This window comes from Dipodomys spectabilis, unplaced genomic scaffold, assembly GCF_019054845.1.
Source record: "Dipodomys spectabilis isolate Male_0828 unplaced genomic scaffold, ASM1905484v1 ptg000102l, whole genome shotgun sequence".
Taxonomy (NCBI): Eukaryota; Metazoa; Chordata; class Mammalia; order Rodentia; family Heteromyidae; genus Dipodomys; species Dipodomys spectabilis.
In genome coordinates this window covers 1,624,387-1,651,462 of record NW_024870779.1, presented here as the reverse complement: position 1 = coordinate 1,651,462, position 27,076 = coordinate 1,624,387, and the positions used below count along the sequence as shown (strand labels likewise).

Here is a 27,076-nt window from a genome sequence, read left to right as displayed (position 1 = left end):
AGGAGAGTGCAAATGACTATCAGAAAAATATCTCATGCATTTGAAGATTTCTTTTTTTTTTTTTTTACAAATCAAAATATACATCTTCCTATGGCCCACTTTTCCCCCTTGTGTGTATAATAACCAAGTCTATTTCTTCAGTTCCCTTTAACCTTTAGTGGCTTGGTGAAAGAATAAAGATACTTTTCTCCTTAAGGTACAGAAGATAACCTAACATTAATCCATTTGACCAATGGCAACAATTAAACACATAGCAGCAATCTGGGCGGAGTCACCCGCCCGGCCCTCCCTCCGTGGGGATTTAAATGACAGATAAATGAAATTAGGAGAGGGGGGGGAAACAAGCAATCTGCAGACTTTGGCACTAGCACACATAATGTTTGGTTTGAGTTGTTGAGTTGTAGTGGGATGCTTGCTAAACAGAAGTCTTACAAGAAAATTAGCAAAGGGCAGAAAACAAACAACGGTGAGTGTTGATTCTCAGTGTAATCTCCCCACCCACCCACCCCCATATATTTTCAACCATAATAAAAATAGAGATCTTAGTATCAGCGTTTTTGCAGTTAACTCTTCCATGTCTCTCTGAACCATCAAAGCCACACAGTTAGGGCGTGAAGCACCAAAATCCACAAGTTTCTCCAAGTGTAAAATAGGCAGACACTGAAGCCGGGCAGGATGCCAAAGTAACTGTTTGAAAATGAAGCTGGAACACGAAGTTGTCCGCCCCCCCCCCCCATACCAGTCATTCAGTGTCTCCATTCAAGAACTGCCAGGCTGTGGGTAGATGTCCCTCTCAGACAAGCTTCAGACAACAACCACAAAGACCCCTGGCTTCGGTGGGCGTCATCCAGGCTTCTGAAAGCAGGTAGGAGATCCCCCTCCCCCAGCCATCATCAATTTTCCATAGTCACAACCCTCTTTGTGATTGGCTGGGGCAGAATCTGTGCTGAGCCCCAGAGAGGGAGGAGGGGAACCGCTCTTCTCCTCAGCGGGGAAGCTCGAGTTTAGTTGGAGCCCTTCTCCTTCCAGAACTCTCTCTTTCTCAGGGTGGTCCTGACTTCTTAGGATCCACTGCCCTTGCTCAAGGGGGGGGGGAGAGAGAGAGAGAGAGAAAGAGAGAGAGAGAGAGAGAGAGAGAGAGAGAGAGAGAGCCTTGCTTCGACCCTGTAACAGCGAAATGAAGGGTCCACCTACCTGTGGCAAAACCCAACTTGGTGCCCAAAGGTCGCCGCGGCGACCCCACGGCCGTGGGCTAGTCAACTGGTGCACTTCAAGTGAATCAGTTTATGGAAGGCTTGTTTGAAGTCCTCATTGGACATGGTGTAGATGATGGGGTTGATGAGGGAGTTTAGATAGCCCAGCCAATTGAAGAAGTCAAAGATGGCCATGTGGAACCAACAGGCCTCCTTGCAGATGGGCATGACCAAGGAGATGATGAAGAACGGCAGCCAGCACACGATGAACGCCCCCAGAATGACCCCCAGCGTCTTGGTGGCCTTGCGCTCGCGGGCCGCCATGAGTTTCTTCTTCTCCAGCAGGGCATCAGAGATGCGCACTTTCACCTGGTTCGCGTACACTGGGGAGCCGGACTCGCTGGGCGCGGCGTCGGGCGGCCGCGAGTTGATGGAGGTCACGGAGGACGTGGAGCCCGGGGAGTCGGTGAGGAGCTGCGCCCGGGTCAGCCGCTTGCCGGGCCGGCGGGGCGACTGCTTCAGGATGCGCGAGCGAGCCTCCACGTAGATGCGTCCGTAGAGGGCGATGAGGAGCAGGGTGGGGAGGTAGAAGGCGCCCACCGTGGAGTAGACGGTGTAGAGGACGTGATCGGTGTTGACCAGGCAGTCCCCGGCCTGGCCCTGGCGCCAGAAGAAGGGCGGTAGCGAGATGGAGATGGAGAAGCCCCACACCAGCGCGATCATGAGCGCCGCCCTCCGGGGAGTCCTCTTGGCCGAGTAGCCCACGGCGTCCGTGATGGCCCAGTAGCGGTCCAGGGCGATGACACACAGGTGCATAATGGACGCCGTGCAACAGGTGATGTCCGACGACAGCCACAGATCGCACACCACCTGGCCCAGCGTCCAGCGGCCGCTCACGGTGTACACCGTGCTGATGGGCATCACCAGGATGGACACGAGCAGGTCAGTGACGGCCAGCGAGGCGATCAGGTAGTTGGCCGGGGTGTGCAGCTTCCGCGTGCGGGACACGGTGGCGATCACGAAGGCGTTGGACAGCGTGGTGGCCAAGGTGATGAGCGCCAGCACCAGCACCAGCAGCACCTTCCAGGGCAGGGCGATGGAGTCCTGGTAGATGTACGTCCCCGCGGCGGCGCTGCAGTTGGCCGCGGACGGGGTGGCCGAGAGGTTGGCGGGCAGGAGCCCGGCGTGGGGCCCCGCGGGCAGCGGTGGCGGTGGCGGCGGCGGCGGCGGGGCTGGGGCGCACGGGGCTCCGGCGGCCGCCTCCATGGCTCTCTGGCTGGCTCGCGGCGCTCGAGCCTGCGGCGGACCCGAGAGAGAGCCGAGGACGGAAGGACCATGGAGACTCCAGGGCTCCGGTGGCTCTGCCTTTTGTCAGTTCCGTGGCTTCTCGCTCAAGTCCTCCGCCCAGTTTCCAAGTGGAGGTCACGGGCGCGGCTGGCGACCCGGTGGGCGGGCGCGTCCTCCGCACTTCCCGCGCGCTCAGCGCCGGGGCCCCAGGGCTGCGCTCTACGCCCTGTCCTAGATGGCTGTAGGGGGGGGGGGGGAATGTGTGTGTGGAGGGGTGATTAGGAGATTGGCCCACCCCGCCCAGCCCCCGGGGGGGGGCGGGGACGCAGGTGGTGCAGAAGGAAGAAGTGTTGCTGGAAAAGGGGGCGGGGGGGGGGGGGAAATCAAGGGAGAACAAGCGAGCGAAAGAGAGAGAGAGAGAGAGAGAGAGAGAGAGAGAGAGAGAGAGAGCTCTTACCCCAATTGCTAGGAGCCTCTCCTACCCTGGGCGCGCCGGGATCTGGCGATTCCTCCCGCAGGACTTTCCCACTCGAGACCAAGGCTGGCGGAGCCGCGAGGAGTCCCCGCGTCGCATGCCCGCCCCGCCCTCTCCCCCGCGCCCCAAGCCAGCTGGGGACACTTTTCTACGCTGGTGGTGACCCACAGACTTGGGGTGGGGAGAAATCGGGGAGCCCCGTGGAGACCAAGCCACGAGACGGGAGGACGGGGGTCGGAGGGGGGGGGGGGGTCCGGGGCTGCAGCTGCCGTCGTCAGCCCGAGCCGCACACCGGCCGGCGCCGGGCAGGTGTCTTGGGGAGCTGGTGGAACCCGCGTGCCACCGGCCTCGGCGGCGGGCATGAGCCGCGGAGCCGCCGGGCTCCTTTTATAGAGTCCGGGCGCAGCCCGCCGGAGCCGTGCAACTCGTGCGGCGCCCGCCACCCCGCACCTGCCCTCGTCCTCTCCCTCCCGCCTCTTCCCCCGCCCCGCTCCCTCCCCAGCTCGGGAAGCTCCCGCCGGGTCCTACAGCCCTCGCTCCCCGTTTCTCCTTCTCGGCTCCCCCAACCCACCGCCCCGCGCCCCGGCTTCCACACACACACACCCTGACCCCGATCTGGACCTGTCACCCACAGATGGCAGATGTGAGGCGGGCATCCAGATGTGGTGTCCGCGGCCTGGGCGCTCGCGGTGCGCACCGCCCGTCCGCCCCACGCCCTTGGGCGAGCGCTCAGACTTGGGGTGTGCGTCCCGACCTAGGCTCCCACCTCCCACCGCCTCTAGCCACCCCCAAAGGCCGCGGGGCTCGCCCCCCCCAGTCTTGCACCCTGGAATCGAACCCCACCCCGAGGGCCACACCCAGGTTTAGGAGGAGGCCCCAGTGAGGTTGCCTTAGAAGGAAATGGCCAATGTGTGCATTTTATACTTCCTGGCTCCCAGCCATCCTTAACTCCTGGCATGCTCACACGGCCTGCGGTCCTCAGCGCTAGCTTTAGCCATTTCTGCTTGTCATTCAATGCCTTGAACTCCGGGAGTCATATGGGGGGGGGGGGGTGAAGCTGTCTGCAAAATGTGACAGTCTCACCCTCACCAGTCCCGGGCTGGTGAAGGGGTCCAGCCCCAGGAGGCCCCGTGGCTCAGCAAGCAGCCCCAGGCCCCCTTTCCACCTGCCACAAAAGGAGGTCATCAAAACCCAAGGGGAAAAAAAGACACCAGGGAGCCGTCGCCAGCTGTGCCCTGCCTCGGTGGCCTTCCTTGGCCCTCCACAAACGCATCTGGGTGTTGTTCATAGCTGCAGGCCGACAAGGGGGAAGGGCCTTCTAAGAAGCCTGGTTTCCACTCCGTCGTCGAACCACCAGCAGAGGATACAAACGTGGGTCTGGAAATGTCAAAGGCAGCTCGGGGTGGGGGAAGGACAGAGCATTTCTTTCCAGTTTTCGGACAAAGCGATTTGCCCACCGGGAATTTCAAGGTCCCCATCTGCTCTTGACCTGCTGATTGCAGAGTTTGCGCTGGAATTGAATTCACCAAGCCAGTGCAGGTCTATTTCCGAGTCTCCCTTTCCGAACTGGTGATAAACTGAGCCATGGTCCACTTTTAGAAGGAGAATAATTGGGATTCTTTGCCCCCCCCCAAAAGATCGTTTTATTGGGTTCATACCCTCCTCCCCTCCAAGTTTCCTTAATTTGTGGCTCTCTAAATAAATCAAGTAAAACAACAACAACAAAAACCAGAATTCTCCATCTCTGGCAGGTGCCTCCCCCGCCCAAGTGTGGGAAACCAATGCAGGGGTGGGGGGCAGATCCTCCGGACCCAGTTTGGACATCATAGGACAGCCAGACAAGGAATAAGTACACACACAACTAAGTGAGGTGAAGAGCATGGAGCGCAGGCACGGGTGGCGGAAGGTGGAAGTTTTCCAAGACGTCCCCCGGTGCTGGCCACAATCGAAACCACAGTCGTTTTCCTCGGTCGCAGTCTCTGAACACCCGACGTTTCCCCCAGGGTGCTGAGCCCGGTGTTCCGTGCTTTTGAAGAGGCCTGGGTCCTCCTCCGACCCCCTTCACCCACCGCTCCTCCCCCCCCCCCCCCCCCCCCGCGCCCTCTCCCAGCGAGACTTCATTGTTTTGCAAACTGCTGTGCGCTCTGCTCCGAGCGCCGCGGCGCGCCGGAGCCGCTAGGTGGGGGCGCAGACCAGGACGCAGCCCTAGCGAGGTTGCAACAGCGCGGGGTGCCCGCCAACTCTTTCCCGGCAATCTTAAGGGAGCTAAGGAAGATTTGAGAGAACTATTGGGGCGGGGGAGGGGGAGGAAGAGGAGGAAGGCGGAGAAGATTATTAACAACTGCGGGAGATCTTTATTTATTTATTTCTGTTTCAGGAGCCTGAAAGTGGGGGGTGGGCGGGGGAACCTGTGGCTTTCTCCATCCTCAGAAGCTGGCTGAGCAGAAGTCGCCTTGAGATTGTTCTCTCTTGGGTTGTATAAATTCATTTAAGCCAGCACTCAGAAGTTTCCAGATCTTGGTAGAACTCAGGAGAGAACCTCATTGCATTGTAGCCTGTCTTCTCCACTTCATGCCCGTGAAAGGATTAAAAAAGCAAAGGATTCTTAAAGCTAGTCCAGCCTGAGATACTGATTAGCTCCCACCCTGCACCCCAGGCTTCAGTCCCAAACTCCCCTGGGATCTTAACCCCACTCCCTTCAAGGTTGCAGCCCCAGCAGCCCCAGCTAGAGGAGCAAGGACAGAAGGAGCTGGAAAAATCTAAATAGAGCCAGGAGCTCAATGGCTCAAACCTGTAATCTAGCTACTCAGGAGGCTGAGATCCGAGGATCACAGTTTGAAGCCAGCCCAGGGTCAGAAAGTCCATGAGACTCTTACTTCCAATGAACCACCAAAATACAAAAAGCAGGAAGTGGAGCTGTGGATCAAATGGTAGAGCTCCAACCTTGAGCAAAAAAAGGTAAGGGGATAGCACATAAACTCAATCTCCAGTATCGGCACACACACACACACACACACACACACACACACACACACACACACACACACACAGAGAGAGAGTAGCCAAATAGGATTTATCAGTCGACTGAACACAATAGCCAACTAAAGGGTTCCTCTCCTTTTAGTTGCAGGCCTTGGGATTTCAGCCGAAGCTAAGTAGAAGATAACCTTGCAACTGCCATGAAGTCTGTCCTGAGAAAGGAAGTGAACTTGCTGAAGAGGGGGGTGCTGCAGGAGGAACTCCCTCCCCATTCCCCTATGCCTGGAGGAGGTGTTGCTGTGGGGAGCTTGAAAATTGCAGGGCCTTTTGAGCATGTCTTACCTAGACAGCTCTGAAGAAATGCTCGCACACATCAGCACAAGAGACACCCCACAGAACTAGCTGTAGCTCTACCCTGTCCACCACTGCCTTGGGCAGAGCAGACCCTACAAGTCCTCCTAATTACATAACCAGGCCAACTTAGACAAATGCAGATGCTTCTTTGAGGTCTTGCTTTCTATACTTCTGTGGCCTCTGGTGGTATTGTGGAGACCCCTGGCACCACACAAGCCCCCTCCCATGTGGTAGAGGCTTGTTTCCAGGTACCTCTGGTTCGTATCAGTTAAAGTACCATATCTACCCAGTAACTGGATTTTTTGTTTGTGCCAGGCCTGAGACTTGAACTCAGGTCCTGAATGCTGTCCCTGAGCTTCTTTTACTCAAAGCTAGCACGCTTCCACTTGAACCGCATCTCCACTAACAGAGGGTCACTGGAAATAAGGTCTTCACAAACTTTTTTGCCCTGGCTGGCTTTGAAGCAAGATCCTCAGATCTCAGCCTCGTGAGCAACTAGGATTACAGGCATGAGCCACCAGTGCCTGGCTCAGTGGATAGGTTTTCAGCATTTTTTGGGTCTTCTCTGACTGAGCTGTGGAGATGGTCAGATGGATGAACATATACATGCATACACATATGCAATTCAGGCAGACAGATAACTTGGAAAGTAGGAATGGGGGTTTCACAATTCTTTTTCATATCATTTCCTTCCTCATTAAGCTTTTGAGCTGGCAATTTGTGTCATGGAACTTACATGTGCTCTTTCTTAAGGATTTTTAAGCTTTATCAAATAATAAAAGTATATGTAATATATATATCTATGTGGGATATGGATATTATGTAAGTCATAGGCCATATTTGTGTTTAGTGAAGAATGTTTGTGTGAGAGAAAGACAGAGAAAGAGAGAGAGAGAGAGAGAGAGATCATAATGACTACCCTTATAGTAATAGACTACAAAGAACACAAACCTGCAACAAGTAAATTATTACTGGCCCACAGCTAGTCTGGTTCAAATTAGCCTAGCTACCAAATAAAATATTAATCATATATGCCCTGGCAATGACCCAGTGCTTAAAAGAAAATTTCCCACTTCAAACTCCTCTTAGTAAGAACTGAAGTTACAAAGGAACAGTAGATTCTTCTTGGGCAAAGAGGGGGATTTTGCAATAATGAAAAATTGTGGTTGGAAAAGCCATACCAATGATGCCACCACAATGAAAATCAACTTGCTGCTTTATGTTGGATGCATTATTAGAGAGTGCTGTGTAAAATGAAGTCTCCAGAAAAATCAAATCAAATAATTGAATGTTGAAGTTAACTACTACACTAAGGAAACAACAGTAGAAAAGTTGCTTTCTGTATTTTTTTTAAAAGTTTTTCACCTTATTTTCTAACCAGAAAAAAAAAGCATAACTTTGTGCAATTAGCTCTGGTCTTACAGGAAAACAATATAAATCAATCCAAACTGGGTCTTGTCTGTCTCCACACCTATCGTCTGTAAATTATCATTATTATTTGCTGAGTACTACAGACTAAGATAAAAGGTAGATGTTCCACATACAACTCTCCATTAATTAATTATTGTAATACTTAAGAGTTGTCATTATCACCTTCATTTTCTAGATAAGGAAACGGGGACTTGGAAAGTTCAAGTGACTCTGCCAGTCTGGACAACTGGTAGGTAATAGAACCCGTTTTCAAGTACAAGTCTCTAACCCATTACCAATGTTCTCCACCAGGCCAGCCATACAGCTTGGTGCATTTTGGCTACCTATTACCAACTCTCTGTCCTCTTATGTGGGCACTGATGTCACTGCTGATGGTTATATACATCTTCAGAACAATCTTTTAGATATCTTCACATTTTTTGAAAGGAGAGGAGAAGTTAGTGGTGAGTATGGTAAAAATATAAAATCATGTAGAAATCTATGCACCATGATTTTGTGTAGGTGGCCAATATTTATTTTTAAAAAGCAGTTAGCTGGGTACCAGTGTCTCACAGCTGTGATCTTTGCTACTCAGGAGACAGTGATCTGAAGTTCTAAGGTGGCCCAGGCAGGAAAGTCCTCAAGAACAGCAAAATGCAGGATGTGGAGCTGTGGTTCAAATAGTAGAGTGCTGTCCTTCAGCAAAATTTCAGGGACAGTGCCTAGACCTCAAGTTCAAGTCCCAGGACCAGTACAATAAATGAGCAGTGGTGATTGGTAAACAGTACCTCTTGTGCTGTCTAAACACCCACATGGAAACCAGACTAAGTCCTTACTCAACATTACTGTTGCTTAATTACGAACAATGTGTGATTTATTTTTTCTATCTCATTGTCTATTTTATTTTCTCTTTCTTTCTTCCTTTATCTGTGTTTCCTTCAACAAATCCCTGATACAAACACAAATATGTACACTGATTTAATTAATTAGGAAATGATTTATTAATTAAAACATGTTTTAGTTGTGGGGTGAAATGTGTTGAATACTAAGCTCTCTCTCATTGTCCATATTTAACCATGTTAGTTTAAACATCAGTTAGAATAAACTTTCAGTAACCATTTTGCTTTTGCTTCTTTCTGTGTGTTGAGCTTGATTGACTCTTTCTCTTCCTGTGAGTTAGCCAACTCACCAATAAACAAAGAAGACCAATTCTTGATGATAAAATTATAGTAAAGTTTTTTAAAAGGTATCTCATCATCCAGAATTCAGTGATTTAGCATGTTCATATGCTCACACTAATATAAAAGCAAAGAATATACAAAAATATGCTTGTCTCAGTGTACTAAAAATTTTCGACTTTATTTATGAAAGAGCCCCTCTTTTCATTTCACTTAGATCCTACCTTGCTTTACTTTAGATAGCTGTAATATATTTGATTATGTGACTTCTAAGGACTCTAAAGATTAGAAGCCCTATAGGAGAAATGGATAAGCAATTATGTGAAATAAGCATGCTGGATTTAGCAAGAACACATGTATGTAATCACATGTCTGCAGAGAAGGAAATGGAAGTTAAATTTGAAAAGTAGTATCCTAAAAAATAATGACAGTATCCACCTTTGGATTTGTGTTAATATGTTTAATAGCATCATTAAAATTTTTCTTGCAAGTGATGAGCAAACCAATTTAATCATGCCTAAAAACAAAAGAGAGAGAATCCCCTTCAAGGAAAGCAGGACCCCTCAAATAAAAAAAGGAGGGGATAGAGCCACCAAGCTTTGCATCTGGGCCTTATTGCAAGTGCATTCTGAAACTCCCACATTCTCTTCCCCTTTTTTCCAGCTGCTACCTGTAAATAGTTCTAGATTTCTTTTATCTTTTCCTGAATTGCTGAAAATCCAGTCAGGGAACAACCTTTACAGTTTACATCTTTCATCTTGCTGTTTCACTCAAATTCCAGAAATGAATCTGAACTTCTTCCAAGTTTAGAAATTCCGAGAAATAGGTTTTGCTTCTGAAGAAAAGGTAGGAAGATATGAAAGATCGACATTTCCAAAGCAACCATAGGGGAAAAAAAAATCATGGTTTAAAAAGTTGGAAGAATTGTGGAAGTAAAAAGTTTAGGCAAACAAACATTCCAGGAAAGGAGAGAAACATTTAAGTGAGATAATAATTGCTATTTATTTCTTTTAGGCAATTGCTGTTTCTGAGAACAGATGTGGATAAGATACAGTGGAGATAGAGCAATTTTACTGGGGAAAAAGAAATCAACAGACATTTCCTTTTGTAACCTGGACTTTTGCTACGTTGTGTAGTCCAGCAAGAGACCAGAAGAGTGGTAGGACAATCCTAATGGGCAAATTCAATCTCTCTCCATCCTGAGGAGAAAAAAATGTCCCTCTGAAGAGAAGAGTCTTATTCTATACATATCGTTGGCTTTTTCCTTTGAGTAATTTGTGAATGTTGAAGCTCACTAGGTCAGTAGACAAGAGCAAAAGCTCTGAAAAGAGAAAAGAGTTCATCTGTACTTTTCCATGCCTGAGGAGACAGAAGCCTTCCAGACCCTCCCTCCAATCAAGGCCTCAAGAACAGGATGAATCACAGATGGATAGAGTCTAATTGCAAATTAGGCTTGACTCCACTCAGTCTCTGACCTGTTGATGTAGTCAGGCATTCATGCATTCTGCAAGGCACAGGAGAGACAAATGTGGGTTGTTCAAAATACTATCATTGGATGTCTCCATAAACTGGCTGTATATGGTATCTAATTACAACAAAAAGCAAAACATTTGCAATCTCACAATACAATATGAGTGTAACTAATAATTTTAAAAGTCTACATAATAGAAGTAAAATCACATAATAAAGACAGTAGCATTCATGGGAAATGACTTTAAAATGCTAATACTAAGGAAAATGAAGGAAAAAGAAATTAATGCATAAAAATGTAGTATATCTCAACCGTGAATGGGAATATTTAAAAAAATTAAATACACACTCTGGAAATAAGCAGCTGATATTGGATGGTAGGTAGTGGCTAGATGGAGAGATTTCATTCATCAGTATAACAGACATAGCAGAAACAAGTGAATGTCAAAAGAAAATGTCTAACCTGAGCCAGAAAGGGAAACAAATAGTAGAAAGAACAGAATACAAGAACAAGACTGAATCAAATGTTCTAAAGTAGATCCACAGAAGGAGAGGATGGGGAACAAGGTGCATTCACAGTGCTCTAGCCAAACAAAGGCAGCAAAAGCCACTGCTAGCACAGAATGATTAAAGCTGATTTTTAAAATGACAAAAACTTCATAAAACTGCCTGAATAAAAGATACATTACTTTCAAAGGCACTCCAGTAAAGCAAAGGTTGACTTATTAACAGAAAGGATGAAAGTCAGAAGATAATGTAGCAATTATCGTACAACAGCTGAGATTGGAGGGGAAAATACAACAAGAAATCCATGTGAGCCTAGAATGCTATGCCTAAAAATTAATATCCTCCACAATGAACGTGAAGTACAGATGTTTTCAGCAAAATAGAAAGCAAGACAGTTTATAGGCAGCGGAAATGGTAAGGGAATGTGTGTAGGCTAACTGATGACATGCAAACGGAAGCACAGTCTGAAAGATGGCCTGAAGAGCACATTCAAGAACAAACACATGACAACATGCAAGGCAACACATTCATGCGACACATGACCAGCATGACACAAACGAGGGAGATAAAAGAACGGATTGCAGTAAAATTCCTGGATTTTTCAGGAAGTGACTAAGATCTTTAAGTTGAACAGGAGGACATAAGAATCTTATTATGACAGTTTCAGACTACATAAAATGAAATTTTTGGGGACAAAGATGAACATTAGATGAGGTTACAATCAGTTTTAGAATTGTGCCCACCCAATGTGTGTGTGTGTGTGTGTGTGTGTGTGTGTGTGTGTGTGTGTCTGTCTGTCTGTCTGTCTGTCTGTCTGTTTGTCTGTCTGTCTGTAGGCTGGTACTGGGGCTTGAACTCAAGACCTGAACACTGTCTCCTGGTAGTTGGTTTTTGTTGATGCTGCATTTGCATCTGTGTGTGATAAATTCACTGACGAAGAATCTTTAAGAATTCTTGAGTGTTTTGATTTTTCATATGTTTGCTTGTTCTTTGCTAGTAAAATAAAGATATAGCTGTTTGTTGGATTTTCAGCAGAATACCAAAGGAGACACTTTCTCTCATTTTGGACGCTTGGGGTGAAACAATGAGTTACTATGATCTAGTGAACTTTTGCAGGTGTCCAGAGTTCTGTCCCACACTGCCACCCGGACTGTGGCCACTGTGGTGTCAGGTCCCTTCTCTGCACAGCTGTCACCCTTCTAGCAAAGACTTCTTGGGAGCACGAGGGATGATATTGATCAAGATGCACTGGATTCATAAACTGCTTTGTGAATGCCAACTCCCTTGTACAACTACTTAAAGATAGTAAAACTGCTTTTTAAAATACACGCTTATATTCACAACTTTTTGTGCAGGCAATTAGATAAGTTAAGAAAACCGTGTATTTACAAAATATTGACAATTGTACAACAGCTTTAAAATGACATCAATAAGCCAGGTCCTGGTATATCATACATCCTAACTACTAAGGCAGATGAGATTTGCAGATTGTGGATCAAAGCCCAGCCAGGGTAGGAAAGTCCTTGAGATTCCTATCTCCAGTAAACCTCCAAAAGTCTGGTGTGGAGATGTAGCTCAACTGATAGAGCACTAACCTTCAGTGAAAAAGCTAAGGGATGGCTTCTAGGCCCCAGGTTCATGCCCCAATGCTGCCCCCCACCTCACACAAAATTAACAGCAATGGTGACAGGTGAGACAATTAGCACCCTGAGCAACTCCTGCTTGTCATCTCTGTACATACATGGAGGTCATCACTCTTAATGTCGCAGCCTCAAACCTACTTTGTCCCAGTATTGGGCTCTCTAGAAAGCTGATGTCTGATTTCCCTTCAGCGGGGAGTGATGCATTAATACTGCTTCTGCCTCTCTAGAACTTCTTCCTTTTTACTCTTTCACTTTGTCTTTATTCCATATTTTTTTTCCAGAAAATAAACTCCAGTGCATCCAATAGGTTATCTAGTAAGTATTCACCTATTTTTAATTTTTACCCACATAATAATGCTTATCAAATCAAATTGGTCTCTTCTTTATGGTCTTCTAGTGTCTTCATCCAACAACTTGTTCCTTTTTCAGCTGTGCTATTTAGGCCTTGTGCCAAGGGTACCAAGGCGAGTCAGGTACAGAAAGTATCTTTTGTGATCTTGCTGCTGCTGGGGGAGGCTGAGGATTGAACAGGCACACATGCACCTCTCTTGTGCTAGGAGCACTGTCCTTCTCATTAATGGTGGTACACCTGTCACCATTTCCCAATTTGCCACACACTTGAAGGCTCTGGGAAAGAAGCTTGCCTTCCTTCATCCTGTTTCTAAGCCAGACATTGGATTCATAGTTGGTTCTTTCCAATCCCATATGAATTATATTTCATTCTTATCATAGTGAATCACACCACGATGACCCCATTTCCAAACAGGGCCATGTTCAGAGCCACCACATGGACATGGATCTTGGCTCAGGTGTCATTGTTCAAGCCATAACTCCCAGAATGCTTCTTAAACTCGTGCCTGCATAGAACACATGGAAACTTTACATAAATATTTGTCCAATATGTGAGTGGATCCCTGAAAAAGCTGTGAATGTGTGTGTGTGCATGTGTGTATATGTGTGTGTGCATATGTGTGTGTGTGAGGTGGGTGGTTCAGGGGCTTGAACTGACCCTGAGCTTTTGTGCTCAAGGCTAGTGCTCTACTGTTTGAGTCACAGCCCCACTCATGGCTCTTTTGGGTGGTTAACTGGAGTTTAGAGTCTCATGGATTTTCCTTTCTCTGGCTGGCTTCACACTGTGATCCTCAGAACTCAGCCTCCTGAGTAGCTAGGATTACAGGTATGGTACTTTCTGGAATCACATTTGGAGAACCCAGTTGGAGTGTGTCACAAAAAGTTTTCAGGATATAATCTTCCATGGAATTTCTTTAAGTCCTGTGAGCAATGAAATAAAAGGAGGCACCAGGAAAGGAGACAAAAGGAAAGTGTATCCGGCTGAGTGGCTGCATGTGCACTGGCTACGTCAAAGGAAAGCATGGAGGATGCAGTGGCTTGCACTCAGACAAATGTCTGGGCACCAAGTGGCAGAGTTAAGGCCTCTGCTACAAAGGTTCAGATGCTAGCTTGATATGGTCTCCTGATCCCAGCCTCACCTTCTGAAGTCTTACTTGACTTGAGTGAGTGGCACAGCTCCAGAGCTCTAGGCTTCGCCGTGAAGATGGCCTCAGAAGGCAGGCACTGGCCTTGTTGGGATGTGCCATGATGTTTTGTTTCTCTTCCGTCTTTGCCATCTTGATCTCCACCTTTGACTCAGACCTGGCTTTTCGAATCTCATTATTCTATAGACTCAAAGCATTACTGTTAATTGCCTGGTCCCCACTCCCCTCTACATGTACTCCCATAAATCCCTGCACATTTCCCACTTGCTGATTCAACGTTCATCCTCAAGAAAATACAACAGCCTCTTTAGACTTCACCAAAACTGGTGCTCTCTGAAGGTCACAGAGCCCTTTGTTGAGTGACACGTTCACTTATTACACACATAGTCATGGAGGATATATTTAAAGGTCACTCCCGAATGGATGCAAAGACATATGGAGGTAGGAAGGGAAGGAGGATGGCAGGCAGGCCGCTGGGGGACAATTATAAAAATGTTAGTTCATTGTTCATCCGAGCCTTTGGCATATGCTCTCTCGCCAACCTCCTCAGGAGAAGAACTCTTTAGAAGTTGTTGGCTTAATGAAGCTGGTCAGCTGATATGCTTCAGAAAGCCATTTGACTGAACTGTAGAGTGATGCACTGTGGAGCTCATTGTCCATCATCATTCTCATCGAATGGCTCCAGAGATGACCAGCTCTTCAGGTGCTGCAGTCCCAGCCTTCTCCTCACTAAGCACCATGTGGTCATGTGCTCAGTCTCAGCGAAGTGGCTGCTAACTGCCAAACATGCTTTCCTAGCACTGCCAGGAATGGGAGAGACAAGACACAGGTCAGAGAAGCATATAGCCCACGAAAGACAGTGTGGGATCCAGACTGACTCCCCGCAGGCACACACACTCCTTGTCTAGCTCACTGTGTGAACAAGTGGGCTTAGGGATGGAGATGGCAGAAAGAAGATGGAAGTAGCCATTGTAGACACGCTGCAGCCCCCTCTCTCAGTCCACTTTGTATTCCCTTGTACTCAAGCACAGGTTCTGCTATAGGTACTAAGGGATGCATCCACTACCTCCACACCTGCAGAGTCTCCAGCTGTGCAGCAATGCTGTTCAGCTCTGTCTCAGAACTCTGCATGTGGGGCCCATGCCCAAACACAGCGCCGACAGAATCCAGAAATTATTCTGTGCTTATGGACTTTCTAAGTATCAGCACTAAACATGTTCTGTATGTCAACAGCAAGACTCAACATTAGGGTTTTGGTTGTGTGTGTGTGTGTGTGTGTGTGTGTTTATCACCATTCTAGAGAAAACTTTCACAACTAGCAAGTATGTTGACATAGGAATGTCTGACTGTAAAGCCCCGCACTTTATATTTTATCTCTTTCCAAATGAGTTTCCTGTTCTGTTAACTAGTCTGTGGCCATGAATGTTTAAACCATGAGTCAATAATTGAACCAGGTCTTAACTAGAGCTTGGAGTGTGGGTCAGTGTTAGGGGGCTTCCATGGCATGCACAAAACCCAAGGTTTGCTTCTCAGCCTGCAAAACCAGTAATAATAATGAAATGAAAAATATGAGGACAGAGGAGACCAGAGGCAGAGGAACACCCTCTGGTGAGATTTCTCCACAAACATCCCATGGTTAGCAGCTGCGTGTGAACCAAGTTACCAGCATGCTAACTAAGAGGATCAACTAATCAGATACCACAAAGTGAAACTCTAGAGTGGATAAGCTAAAATAATAAACAAGCAATCACTCGTAGAGTAATTCCCTCAGCCACCAAAGAAGACTTTAAGAGTTAGAGAAAGAAATGAACTACAAAAATAATAATAACCCCCAAAGGCAAATTATAGTATAGCTATCACTAGGCTTTCCTTTCCAGTAACCTTTCTGAATGAAAATGGACTATGAATTCTAATTAAAAGGCGTAAGTAGGATCAATTTATTATAGTTTAGCTCATGATTTTGGAGGTTTCCGTCTATATTCCAGAACTCCATTGATTCTGCAGTTAGACTCTAGAGTTAGTGAGTTAGAACATTGTGGACACAGAAGCATGTTAGAAGAGACCACTCACTTGGAAGAGAGTAGTAGAGAGGAGCTTGGGAGAAGACAACATCAAGGCATGCTGTCATGTGCTAATACTCATTGCCAGCTAGGCCTTGCCTACTAAAATAATGGCATCAGATGCAAACAATGAACATCTCAGTTCAGATGTCTTTACACACACACACACATACACACACACACACACACATTTGGGGCAGTTTTTCCTGTGTATTTTCTTCTACAAATTTTGAGGTATTAGATCTCATGTTAAAATCTTTAATCCACTTTGAGTTGATTGTTGAAACTCTCTAGAGGTAGAGCTATCGTTCTATTCTTCTGCATACACATATTCAATTTTCACAGCATCCTTTATGAAACTGTCTGTCCTTTATCTAATGCCTTTATCTAATGCCCACCCTCTGTTAAGAGTCAGCTGAGTTCAGATCTGTAGGATTGCTGGTCTCATTGGTTTATGTATCTCTCTTTTTTTATGCCAGTGATATATGATCGTGATGGTGAAAACTTTGTAGTGTGCTTTATAAGTCAGGTAGCATCATTCTTTCCAGTTGGTTATTTCACAATAGCTAGGAAGTTTAAACAACCTTAACTCCCATCAGCTGATGAACAGAGAAAGTCATGATTCTCACCTGCAATGCAATTCCTGTCATTGGTGATAGCACCAATGGAATTGGAAATCATTTGGTTAATTAAAATAATTCAAGTTCAGAAAGACAAGTATTACATGAGCTGGTGAAGATGTGGAATCGCAAGGAAAAACTTGATCTCACCGCTATTGAGAATGAAATGACAGTTCCCAAAGGCCAGAGAGAGGAGTGGGGGGGAACAGGAAATCAAGGCTGATTGATGGGTAGTGAGCTTCATTCAGTTCAAGAGAGCAGGAGCAGAATGCTCTGGGTACTGTCTCACAAAGGGTGACTATAAATGACAATAGCATACTACGTATTTGGCAAAGATCTGGAAAAGAGGGTTTTGAAAAATTTTACCATAATGATAGATGCCTGAGGAAATAAATATGTAACCCCATATCAACCTTAAACAATGTATACTTGGTACCACATTAAGACCATTTTGTGTGCTAGTTCAAAATAGGAAATTTTTATTATCTTTAAGTAAGTGCACAAAGTATTTAACAAAGCAGTTTATGAATAAAATGCATCTTGATCAGTGACACCTCTTCCAACATTGCCACCCACCCCTAAAGAGGACATTTTAAAGAAGAAAAATGCAGCCACATTTCAATCTACCGGTTATAGAATCAAATGGAGATCAGTGAAATAATACACAGAAAGGGAAACACAATGTCCTACTTCCTAGATATTTATGGATAACTCTTGCTCAGTCCTGTATTAATATAGCTAAAACAAATTCAGAAAATAATGCATTTATAAATTGTTGTAATAATGGAATCAGAGCATTTAAAAAATTCTCAGTTTACCTCTCTTTCCCAGCTCTCTCTTTCCCAGCTCTTTCCCAGCTCTCTCTTTCCCAGCAACTCTTTCCCAGTTCTCTCTCTTTCCCAGCTCTCTTTGCCAGTCACGTGGAGTGTCAACATTGCCTGGTCCCAGCAGGTCTACTGAATAAACCTACCCCTTACCAGAATACCATGTATGTGGTGCTGTTCTTACTCGGCTACCTCTTTTTAAAAACCTAACATAAAGCTACAAAGTAAAAGAATTCTCAGTTTAAACCTTATAAAACGGCCCATAATGTTTGTCTATTTGTGCTGCGCATGTGAACACATACATTCATTATGAGGCTATAAAGTTTAGAGATGCTCTCTCCCCTTCCCCTCTCCTTTCTCTACTTTTCTAGTCAGTACCAGAGTTTAAACTTCAGGTCTTGTGCTCTTTAGTCAGACGATCTACCACTGAACCAGATTTCCACCTCTTCTTTTAGGGATAAATTCTTCCTGTCCAGGCAAATGCCTGGACTATATCTATTTCACACTACTTTTGGTAGCTGGGATTACAGGCCTGAACCACCATACCCGGTTTCCTCCCCTGGGATGGATTTTCCTGTCTGGGACGGCCTGGAACTATGAAGTTCCCTATCTCAGCCTTCCACAAAGCTAGTATGACAGGTGCCTGGTGCCTAGCAATGGGTTGAGAAAGGTTCTCATGAATTTTTCTACTCGAACCATAATCCTTCCAAATTCAGCCTCCCAAATAGCTTGTGCAATAGTCATGAGCCAGGTACACCTGGTGATGTGGTCTATTGTGGACACAGCTGCAGGTATTATAAATATTTTCTTCATGTTGGAGTAGCACCTTCATATTGTGTTAACTTTTTTAGTAGTAACTGATATTTCAAATTATAGTATAAAATTGGCTTCTTTGCCAAGCTGATTACTTGCCTTAGTTACTTTCCCCCTTCATAGATCCTTACAATGCTTTGAGATGGACGCTGTTGTTTTCTTCTTGGAACTTGAACTCAGGGCCTCATACTGGCTCTTGGCTTTTTTCACTCAGGGCTGGCACTCTACCACTTGAGCCACAGCTCCACTTCTAACCCATTGCTGGTTCATTGGAGATAAGAGTCTCACAAGGCTCAAATCTCAGCTTCCTGAATAGCGAGGATCGTGGTATCTGCCATCAGTGACTGGCTTTTTATTTCTTTTGTCCACATGGCCAGTTGGAAAAGGCAGCAGGTACGTACTTTATCTAAATCTTGGCTCAACAGTGTTTCTGATCCCTTTTCCTGGTGACAATAATATCTATCATTTCAAATGACTTCTGAGAGGACCAGTGGGATAACAATTATAAGCCCTTACCAAGTGCCCGAAATATGGTAGACACTTGCCAAATGGGATGAATCGTTGTGTACTCCCTGAGCTTGCTCTAACAGCTGGCTCTTATCTGTACAAGGCCTGTGGCCTGGGTGTTGGTTATCTGTGCTCATCAGGCTTCTTCTCCCTCACTTTCCACTGATATCTCTAATAGGAAATGAGCCTTGCTAGTTTTAAAGGGTTTTTTCCCCCCATCTTCCCAATGATCACAAATGAGTCTTTGTGACCATTGTACTGCACAAGGCTCAGATCAGATATGAAGTTCACAGTTTCCATTCTATCATTTCAAGATCTGGGAGCCATCCAAGCCCATTTATTCAGCTCAGCCTCTCTGTGGCTTCCTCCATCTTCCCTTTCACTGTGCTAGTGAGGATTGATAACTCCTCCTGCAGACCAACAGGCCCTGCAGCCTCTGATAGCTCTGCTTTCTCACAATCCACTCTGTCTTTTTGATAGGAAAAAAAATGATATTAAGGTGAATAGGCTAGCTAGTGGGGGAGGGAATTCCTCTGTATACGCTTTTGAGATGATGCATTTTATGGAATTTCTTTAAAAAAAAATTTCCCATGTGATTTTTGCTTTGATTTCTGTTGCTCTCCTGGTTTATCGTCAAGAATATGTATTTTCCAGATTCTATGTTTCCAAATTCTATGTTTCAGTAGAAGGAAAATCTTGAGGCAACACACAAAACTAAGAATCTGTTTGGTGCCTATGTGCTATTTTAGTCTAAAGCTTTGGCTACCACTGCATAATTGCTGTAGTTCAGATTGCTTATTCAACTTCTGTTCTCTATGATTGGTTCTATGCTCCCATGCTCAGAAGGTGCTTGCCAGTAGGAAACGAAGTTAAAGTCTCCAAAGCTCTTATCAGATCTACCAGTGATACACTCCAGGTGTAGGCAAACCATAACGCAGCGGTGAAATCTGGCTCATTAAGTGTTCTTCAAGGAAGTCTGATTGGAGTGAGGCCAGCATCATTCATTCACACATGTAGCATGGCTAAGTTGGTGCCACAGGGCCTTGATGACACAGTGAGTAGACTGAACATGACAAAGCCCGTAGAGTTTGGCATCTGACCTATAGACACAAGTTTTCTGACTCCTATATAAGAAGATTGGAGAGTATTTCCTTTCAGAGTCCCTCTAGGTATAGGAGGCCTGTATCTATTTTTTAAGGCCCTAATGGGAGGAGTTGGCACTATGGGCTAGTATTGACAGGTCTGGGTGTACAACCAAGTTACTCACTCTCTCCAGACAGTTGTACATAACGGGCATTCAATAAATATGACTTTGCTTCTTTTCTTGGCATAAAGAGCTTTGTATGGAAACATTATCTATCAGTGCAGTAAGTTTGTACTTAAGATGTTAAGAGGCAGATCTTTCAGTCCTCAGCCTCAAATAAGCCAGTTTTGTAATAGCTTAGTGTACCAGACATCTTGTATCATCAGACATCCTCACTCTCCCTTCTGATGTTTTGCATCACAGTAAACACCAGTGTTTTCCTACCTTCCTTCTATATCAAGCATTATTATCTTAACCTGCGTGTCTATTGTCACCTTCTGCCTTCGTTGTATCTGTTTTCTAACGTCATTGTATCATTTACACATAAAACAGACTCTATCCTATAATACTAGCACACTTGCCACTTGAATTCTGATTGCTTCACTCAAGGAGTCATTTTCATCCTAGATAAATAGATAAATAGATAAATAATCAGTACCTGCATAAATCAGTTGTCACCAAAAAAAATGCAATTTCATGGTTTTACTTTTCTAAAATGAATGAGCTTGGAAAATGCTGAGATGGCTGGTTAATCTATAAAAATCAAACATATGCTGTACTGCTTTTATTTGTGAATTCAACTGGCAAAATAGAAGTCTTCAGTATGCTTGGATACAACATTCAGATGCTTACATTCAACACTGTGTATCTATTATTTTAGCTGATGGATGAAATTTGAACTAATTGGGGGATTTGTAGTAAATGTCCAACTATGAAAACCAAGTAGTTAGAAAAGAATGAGAGGAAAGAGTCTTTAAAAAAAATTTAGGGGCTGGGAAGGTGGCTCAGTGGTAGAGCGCTTGCCTTGCAAGCATGAGGCCCTGGGTTCGATTCCTCAGCACCACATAAGCCAAAAGAAAAAAGCCGGTAGTGGCGCTGTGGCTCAAGTGGTAGAGTGCTAGCCTTGAGCTGAAGAGCTAAGGGACAGCGCCCAGGCCCAGAGTTCAGGCCCTACAACCGGACTCAAAAATAAATAAATAAATAAAATAAATAAAAAATAATTTAAGAACCCACATTTGTTTGTGTTGTCCCCAGTGGAAGAAGAATGAGTCCACGTGGTCACACCTGTGCCCCAAGCTGGTAAAGGCTGTAAAGGTTCTCTTCACAACCCAGCAATAGCCTCTGCCCCAAGAAATGCAGCTGAGCCATTTCTAATCTCTGTGATAAATGCTACTGCAGCTCAGGTTTCACAATCAATTGGGGAAAATAAGTGAAGTGGGGTTTCTCCCAAAGTGGCAGCAGGTCTGTTCTAGACAGGCATACATAGTAAATCAGAGTTTTCACATTTCATTGCTTGGAACGAATTCAAACTGTCAGGAAGTAGCCAGGTATACACGGCGCATTTAATATAGTGCAAAAAGGGCTTTGAGCATCGGATACTGGAAAAGAATTTGAAGATGGAGCTCTCTGGGAAATAATCAACCAAGGAGCATCAATGCATGGGCCAAGACTAAGAAACACAGGATACCGTGTGTGCAAGTGGTCCTATTCAGATGGAGAAAGATGTCAAGAAGCTGCATAAATAATAACAGAGTGAATATCATTTAATTCACAAAATTGATTAACATAGTGGTGGGGAATATGAGACACCAAAGTCTTCAATTTAGATTTTAAAATAGGAAATATCGTTGTGTGAACACAAAATCATTTGAATATCTAATGGTTCTGATCTCTTAAACAAATTTATTTGAGCCAACCAGTATTTAGGTCTCTACCAACTAGTATAGAAACACCATTCATACTCATTACCAGATGAAGGTTTACAAATCTACCCAGGGGCAAAAATGTAAATCCTTTTCTCTACCCAGGAAGTGCTAAACTCTTTTAGCCAAAATAACATTTTCAGAACTATGATGTGTCTTAAAATCCATCTAGCACACACTTTCTACTTCACAGATGAAGAAACCAAAGGCAGATAATGTTACTGATTTTCTCACTGGACAGTGTGATGCCATCTAAACAACTCTGTGTGCCAACCCTGAGAGAGATATACTTGCATCTTAACCCTACAAACTCAATGTTATCCCTCTAGAGATTGTAAGGTAGCAATGTAAAATAGTCTTATATTCCTGCTTGGGGTGGGGGTGGAGTGGAAAAAGCATATTCCTATTCCCCAGGTTATTCATCCTTAATTTGAGCCATCTAACTTCTACTTGCTTTGGAGTTGGATTGGTTAACAGAATGAATTTTAGCAGAAACCAAGGCAATAGATTCTTTGTGTGTGTGTGTGTGTGTGTGTGTGTGTGTGTGTGTGTATGAACATCTTAATTATCTTTACGTAGTTGTAGGAAGAAGTTGCCATTCACCAAAGCAGTTTACGGATAGAGAGCATCTTGATCAATGCCCCCCCCTTTCCACCCCTTCCAGCCCACCCCTTCCCTTACTTAATCTTAGGTTATGAATTTAATTTATTTGCCTTTTGGCAAAGCAGTTTATGTATGCAATGCATCTAGATCTGTGCTGTCACTTTAAAATATTCACCTCCTTCAACCCACCCCTCCCTTTCTATTTCTCAATCCTGTGGTGTATGCGATAAATTCTGGCCTGCATTCTCCTCCCCTTCCCCCTTCCCTACTCCTCTCACCTTGGCCCCACTCTATGTCTTACAAGTATCCATTTTCTGGAACTTATTTTGTTGGGCTTTAAAAAAAAATTATACTATTTGCACTCTCCATAAAGTCTATTCTACTTCAGTTAATTCATTTGTCACCACTTGCTTACCAGGCAATGTGTTTACTTGTAGATTCTTAATGTTCTAGTTCAGAAGGCAAGATCTAGGTTTCAAACTAAAAAGACTTGCAAATAGACATCCTGGTCAGGCTGCATTTATTTCCTGGTCTCATCCAGCACTTCTGCTTTTGTGGTCCCATGAGTAAAGGGCCCGTGCACTGAGGAGCAAGAGGAAAACTGAAGAGCAGAGACCCAGCTTGGGATCCTGAGCCGGCTCTCCCCACTCCGCCCTCTCCTGTGTTAGAGTGGGAACTAAAACCATGCTATCTCAAATGTATGAAGCATCAGACATTTGGAAAACTTGTCTGATGTCATCAGAAAAGCATTCCAATGTCCCTCTAGCAACAGTGATGATAGCACAGAAGCAGAGATGTTGGGGCCAAATGAGGGCTGATTCTAGCCCTGGGTCATACAGGAGATGGAGTAGTAAGAAAGCAACCGCAGATTGGTGTGGTGGAGCATGCCTGTAATTCCAACTACTTTGGGCAGGTGAAAGTAGAATAATCATAATCTAAAGATGATTGGATGCACTTTTGGGCATTTACCCAAATGTTTACAAACAAGACCACACTAAAGCTACCAGCACAACTATGTTTATTGCAGCATTATTTACTATAGCTAAGATATGGAACCAACCCAGATGCCCCTCAGCAGATGAATGGATCAAGAAAATGTGGTATATATACACAATGGAATTCTATGCCTCCATCAGAAAGAATGACATTGCCCCATTTGTTAGGAAATAGAAAGGCTTGGAAAAAATTATATTAAGCGAAGTAAGCCAAGCCCAAAGAAACTTAGGTCCCATGATTTCCCTTATTTGCAATATCTAGTATATGTCTGAGTCAAGCAGAAAAGGTCAGATAAGGTAATGTTAGGGAAATGAACCCTAAGATATGTATTCAAATGTTTTTTTCTTTCATGCGATTGTTTCTAATGCATTGATAAGATTATTTCTTTGTTGCTTTGTATGTCCCTCCCCCACAGTATAACCCCTGCCTTCACTGTATTTGATGTCGGTATAATTTGTGGAGGGGAAGGGGAAAAACAAGTTGTTTAAATAGGGATACAGGTGGACCCATTGCAACAATGAGAAGTACAAGTCGTTATGTCGAAAATGAACTTTACAACTTTGGTGGGGGTGGGTGGGGAGGATTGGGTGAGGGGGCAGGGGTAGGATGGGAAGGAATGGGAAGGGGAAACAAAGGAGGAGGCTACAATGCTTGATAAGAAATGTACTCATTATCTTGCCCATGTAATTGTAACCCCTCTGTATAGTATTTTCACAATAAAAAATAAAAATTAAAAAAAAATAAAGATGATTGGATGAAAGCACAAGATTCTACCTGGAAAACAAACTAAAAGCAAAAGGGCCTAGGATAAGGCTGAAGTAGTAAAACATTTACCTAACAAGTTTGAGGCCTTGACTTTAATCTCTGTACAGAAAAAGAAGGAAGGGAGGAAAGAAGAAAGGAAGGGAGGAAGGAAGAAAGGAAGGGAGGAAGGGAGGAAGGAAGGAAGGAAGGAAGGAGAAAAGGAGAGAGGGAGGGAGGGAGAGAGGGAGAAAAGGAGACAGGGTGGGAAGGAGGGAGGAAGAAAAGGAGAGAGGGAGGGAAGGAGAGAGGGAGAGAGGGAGGAAAAGAGAGAGGGAGGGAGAGAGAAAAGGAGAGAGGGAGAAGTTGGGAAGCAGGGGGAGGGAGGGAGAAAAGGAGAGAGGGAGGGAAGGAGGGAGGGAAGTAAAGGAAGGAAGGAAGGAAGGAAAAAGGAGGAAGAGAGACAACTTCATATTTTCTATTTCTTGGAGTAACTATGGCAGCTAGGTCAAAATTATGACTTGAGCTTCCTCAGGGTTTAATGATCCAAGGACAAGAAGGAAATCTCTGTATATATCGCAGTTAAAACCTAAAGACAGAAATCCTTAAAATTCCATCACATGATGATTCTGTAAGTTTTCCAGGTCAAATAGAGACAAGGTCACTTACTCTTTTTCAGTCCTTGGCGACATTTCTTAAAAATGTCCCACATTTCAAGGTTACATCTATTGTACCAGATAGATTAGGAGCTCTGAATTAGAAATTAAGCTGACTCATAAGAAATAGGGTTCAAGTTTTGCCTCTATAATTATTTGAGTACAAAGTGTATACCCAAATTAATTTCCAATTACTGATGTAATAAATTGTCATTCACAACATAATTTAAAAATATAAAGTCATTCTTCTTCTATTCTGAAGGTCAGAATTTCATAGTGGGTCTCATGGACAAAAGTCATGCCCAGTCTAGAGGAGACCATGCTTCCAGAAGCTCCTGAAGGCCTTCCCTAGTGACTTCTTTCTCTGTTTTCAAAGACAGCAGTGTAATGTCTTTTCTCATTCTCTCTCTTGCTCGTTCTCTGTATGTGTGTACCTCTTTCTCTCTGTTCTGTCTATGTATATATTATCTCTCTCTGAGTGTTTCTATGCTTTACTCTCTGTGTCTCTGTCTGTCTGTCTTTCTCTCTCACACACATATTTTGCCTAGCTTTTCTATCTTTTAAACACCTTTTGTGATTAAATCTACCTGGCACATCCAGGTACGCCTCTGTATCTCAAACCCTTAGTGTAATCAGGTTGCAAAATTCCTTTTACCATGTAATATCAAATATTCACAGTTTTGAGGCTGAAAATGTAAACAATTAGTAGATCCCTTGTCTAGTTATTGGCATTTTTGTGTACATTTGAATGTGTATATATGAAGAGAAAGAAAAGAAGTGTGTCACAAATACTCAATTTCAATATTCACATTCCCATCCTCCAGATTAGTAGTTAGCTAGAAATTCCACTTGTTAAACTTGAGAAGCTTGACTCCTTTTTACTGCATAAAATACTACTCACTTTGAAAGAAAAAATAAACAAACATAACTCCTTTGCTTAAAAACATAGCAGGGTTAGATGGTTCTTTTCCTAAGATAACTTTCATGGGATCTTTCATGCTACTAAAAATTTTAAGAAGAAATCACAAGATTCCTCATCACATCAACAAAAATGCTCAGTCCTTTTCATCTTAACACCCAAGTCTCCTGATTATCTGATGCCAGCTGTTTTTCATAACTTTTTCTACATATCCTTCCCCTTTACTTTGCCACTTTGATGCAGCGTCCAACTTTATTAACATGTTGGCCATTCTCCAAAAACACATCTTCCTCTTGTCTTTATTTATATCCCATCAACCACTTCAAACCCCTTTTAAAAGGCCCAAACCTACCAGTAAAGCAACACTCACATCTTCCAACTCTATAGAAGCTTCTCTTCCCGAGTTTCTAAATTGTGGTATCACACAGATTGAATTAATTTCTCTTCTCTCAGTCCCTTTCCTGCAATTTTTGTGCTCCTGCTTTAGATTTATCCTTCTATCCATTTGTTGATTGTCTGATTTCCTCAGGAGACTGTCTTTCAAAGCCAGAGATACAGATTCAATTACCACGGAATCCTTTAGTGTGAGAGGAGAGGCAAGGAGTGTAGACATATATTTGTGTTCAATAAATATTTGTTCAATTGAAACAGGACAAGATGCTCTTAGGTTGCAAAAAAAGGAATACAAAAGAAAGGAAGGAATGAACACTTCCTTGGAAAGGCAAAGTCAATATATTTTAGTGAATAGACTATAAATATGTTCATTGGTTGTCTTCTTTATTACTACAAAAGTTAGAAGAACTTTCAGTGGAAGTCACCTTGTTTTCAAACCCTTCAATCCTCAAGAGCTAGGGCAAATTTTCTCAGTGGCCTGAGAGATCCTAAATAAATCACTAAAATACCACTGTTTTACTGACGAAGCTCCCAAGATCATGCGTTAAAAAAATTAGTTTATATTGTTTTTCCAGTCATTATGCCCAGAGGCTTTGTATTGAAAAAACGCAATCTAAGAGAGAAGCAAAGAACCATTTACAAATAAAGTAACAGACCTATGCTAGTCTATAAGAGGATTCAGATGAAACAGGACTCTGCAGCAGACACTCTGCTAGAATCCTATGCACATAGGGCAATGTGTTTGAACCAGAGGACAGAGACACACAACAGTTAATGACTAACACTGAGGGCCATGAGCATGGTCTCTACTGCCCAAAGCTAATGCTAGCTATCATCCACCTTGTGGTCAACTTCTCTAAACTGACCAAAACACATTGAAGGGGAAAGATTGTCATTTTGGGAGGAGTAGATGGATCAGTTTTGTGCCATTTCCCAGAAGTTACCT

At 44.3% G+C, this 27,076-nt stretch overlaps 1 protein-coding gene across 1 annotated transcript; it reads right to left on the bottom strand.

Annotated features, from left to right (window-relative positions):
- Nucleotides 1-1,256: 1,256 nt before the first annotated feature.
- Htr1b (5-hydroxytryptamine receptor 1B) lies at nt 1,257-2,459 on the bottom strand. Its single transcript, XM_042687104.1, has one exon. It carries the CDS (start codon nt 2,457-2,459, stop codon nt 1,257-1,259), a length of 1,203 nt encoding a protein of 400 aa, XP_042543038.1.
- Between the last annotated feature and the right edge of the window lie 24,617 nt (nt 2,460-27,076).

Coding starts and splice junctions, on each gene's coding strand:
- Htr1b (XM_042687104.1), bottom strand. CDS start 2,459: ATGGAGGCGGCCGCCGGAGCCCCGTGCGCCCCAGCCCCGCCGCCGCCG.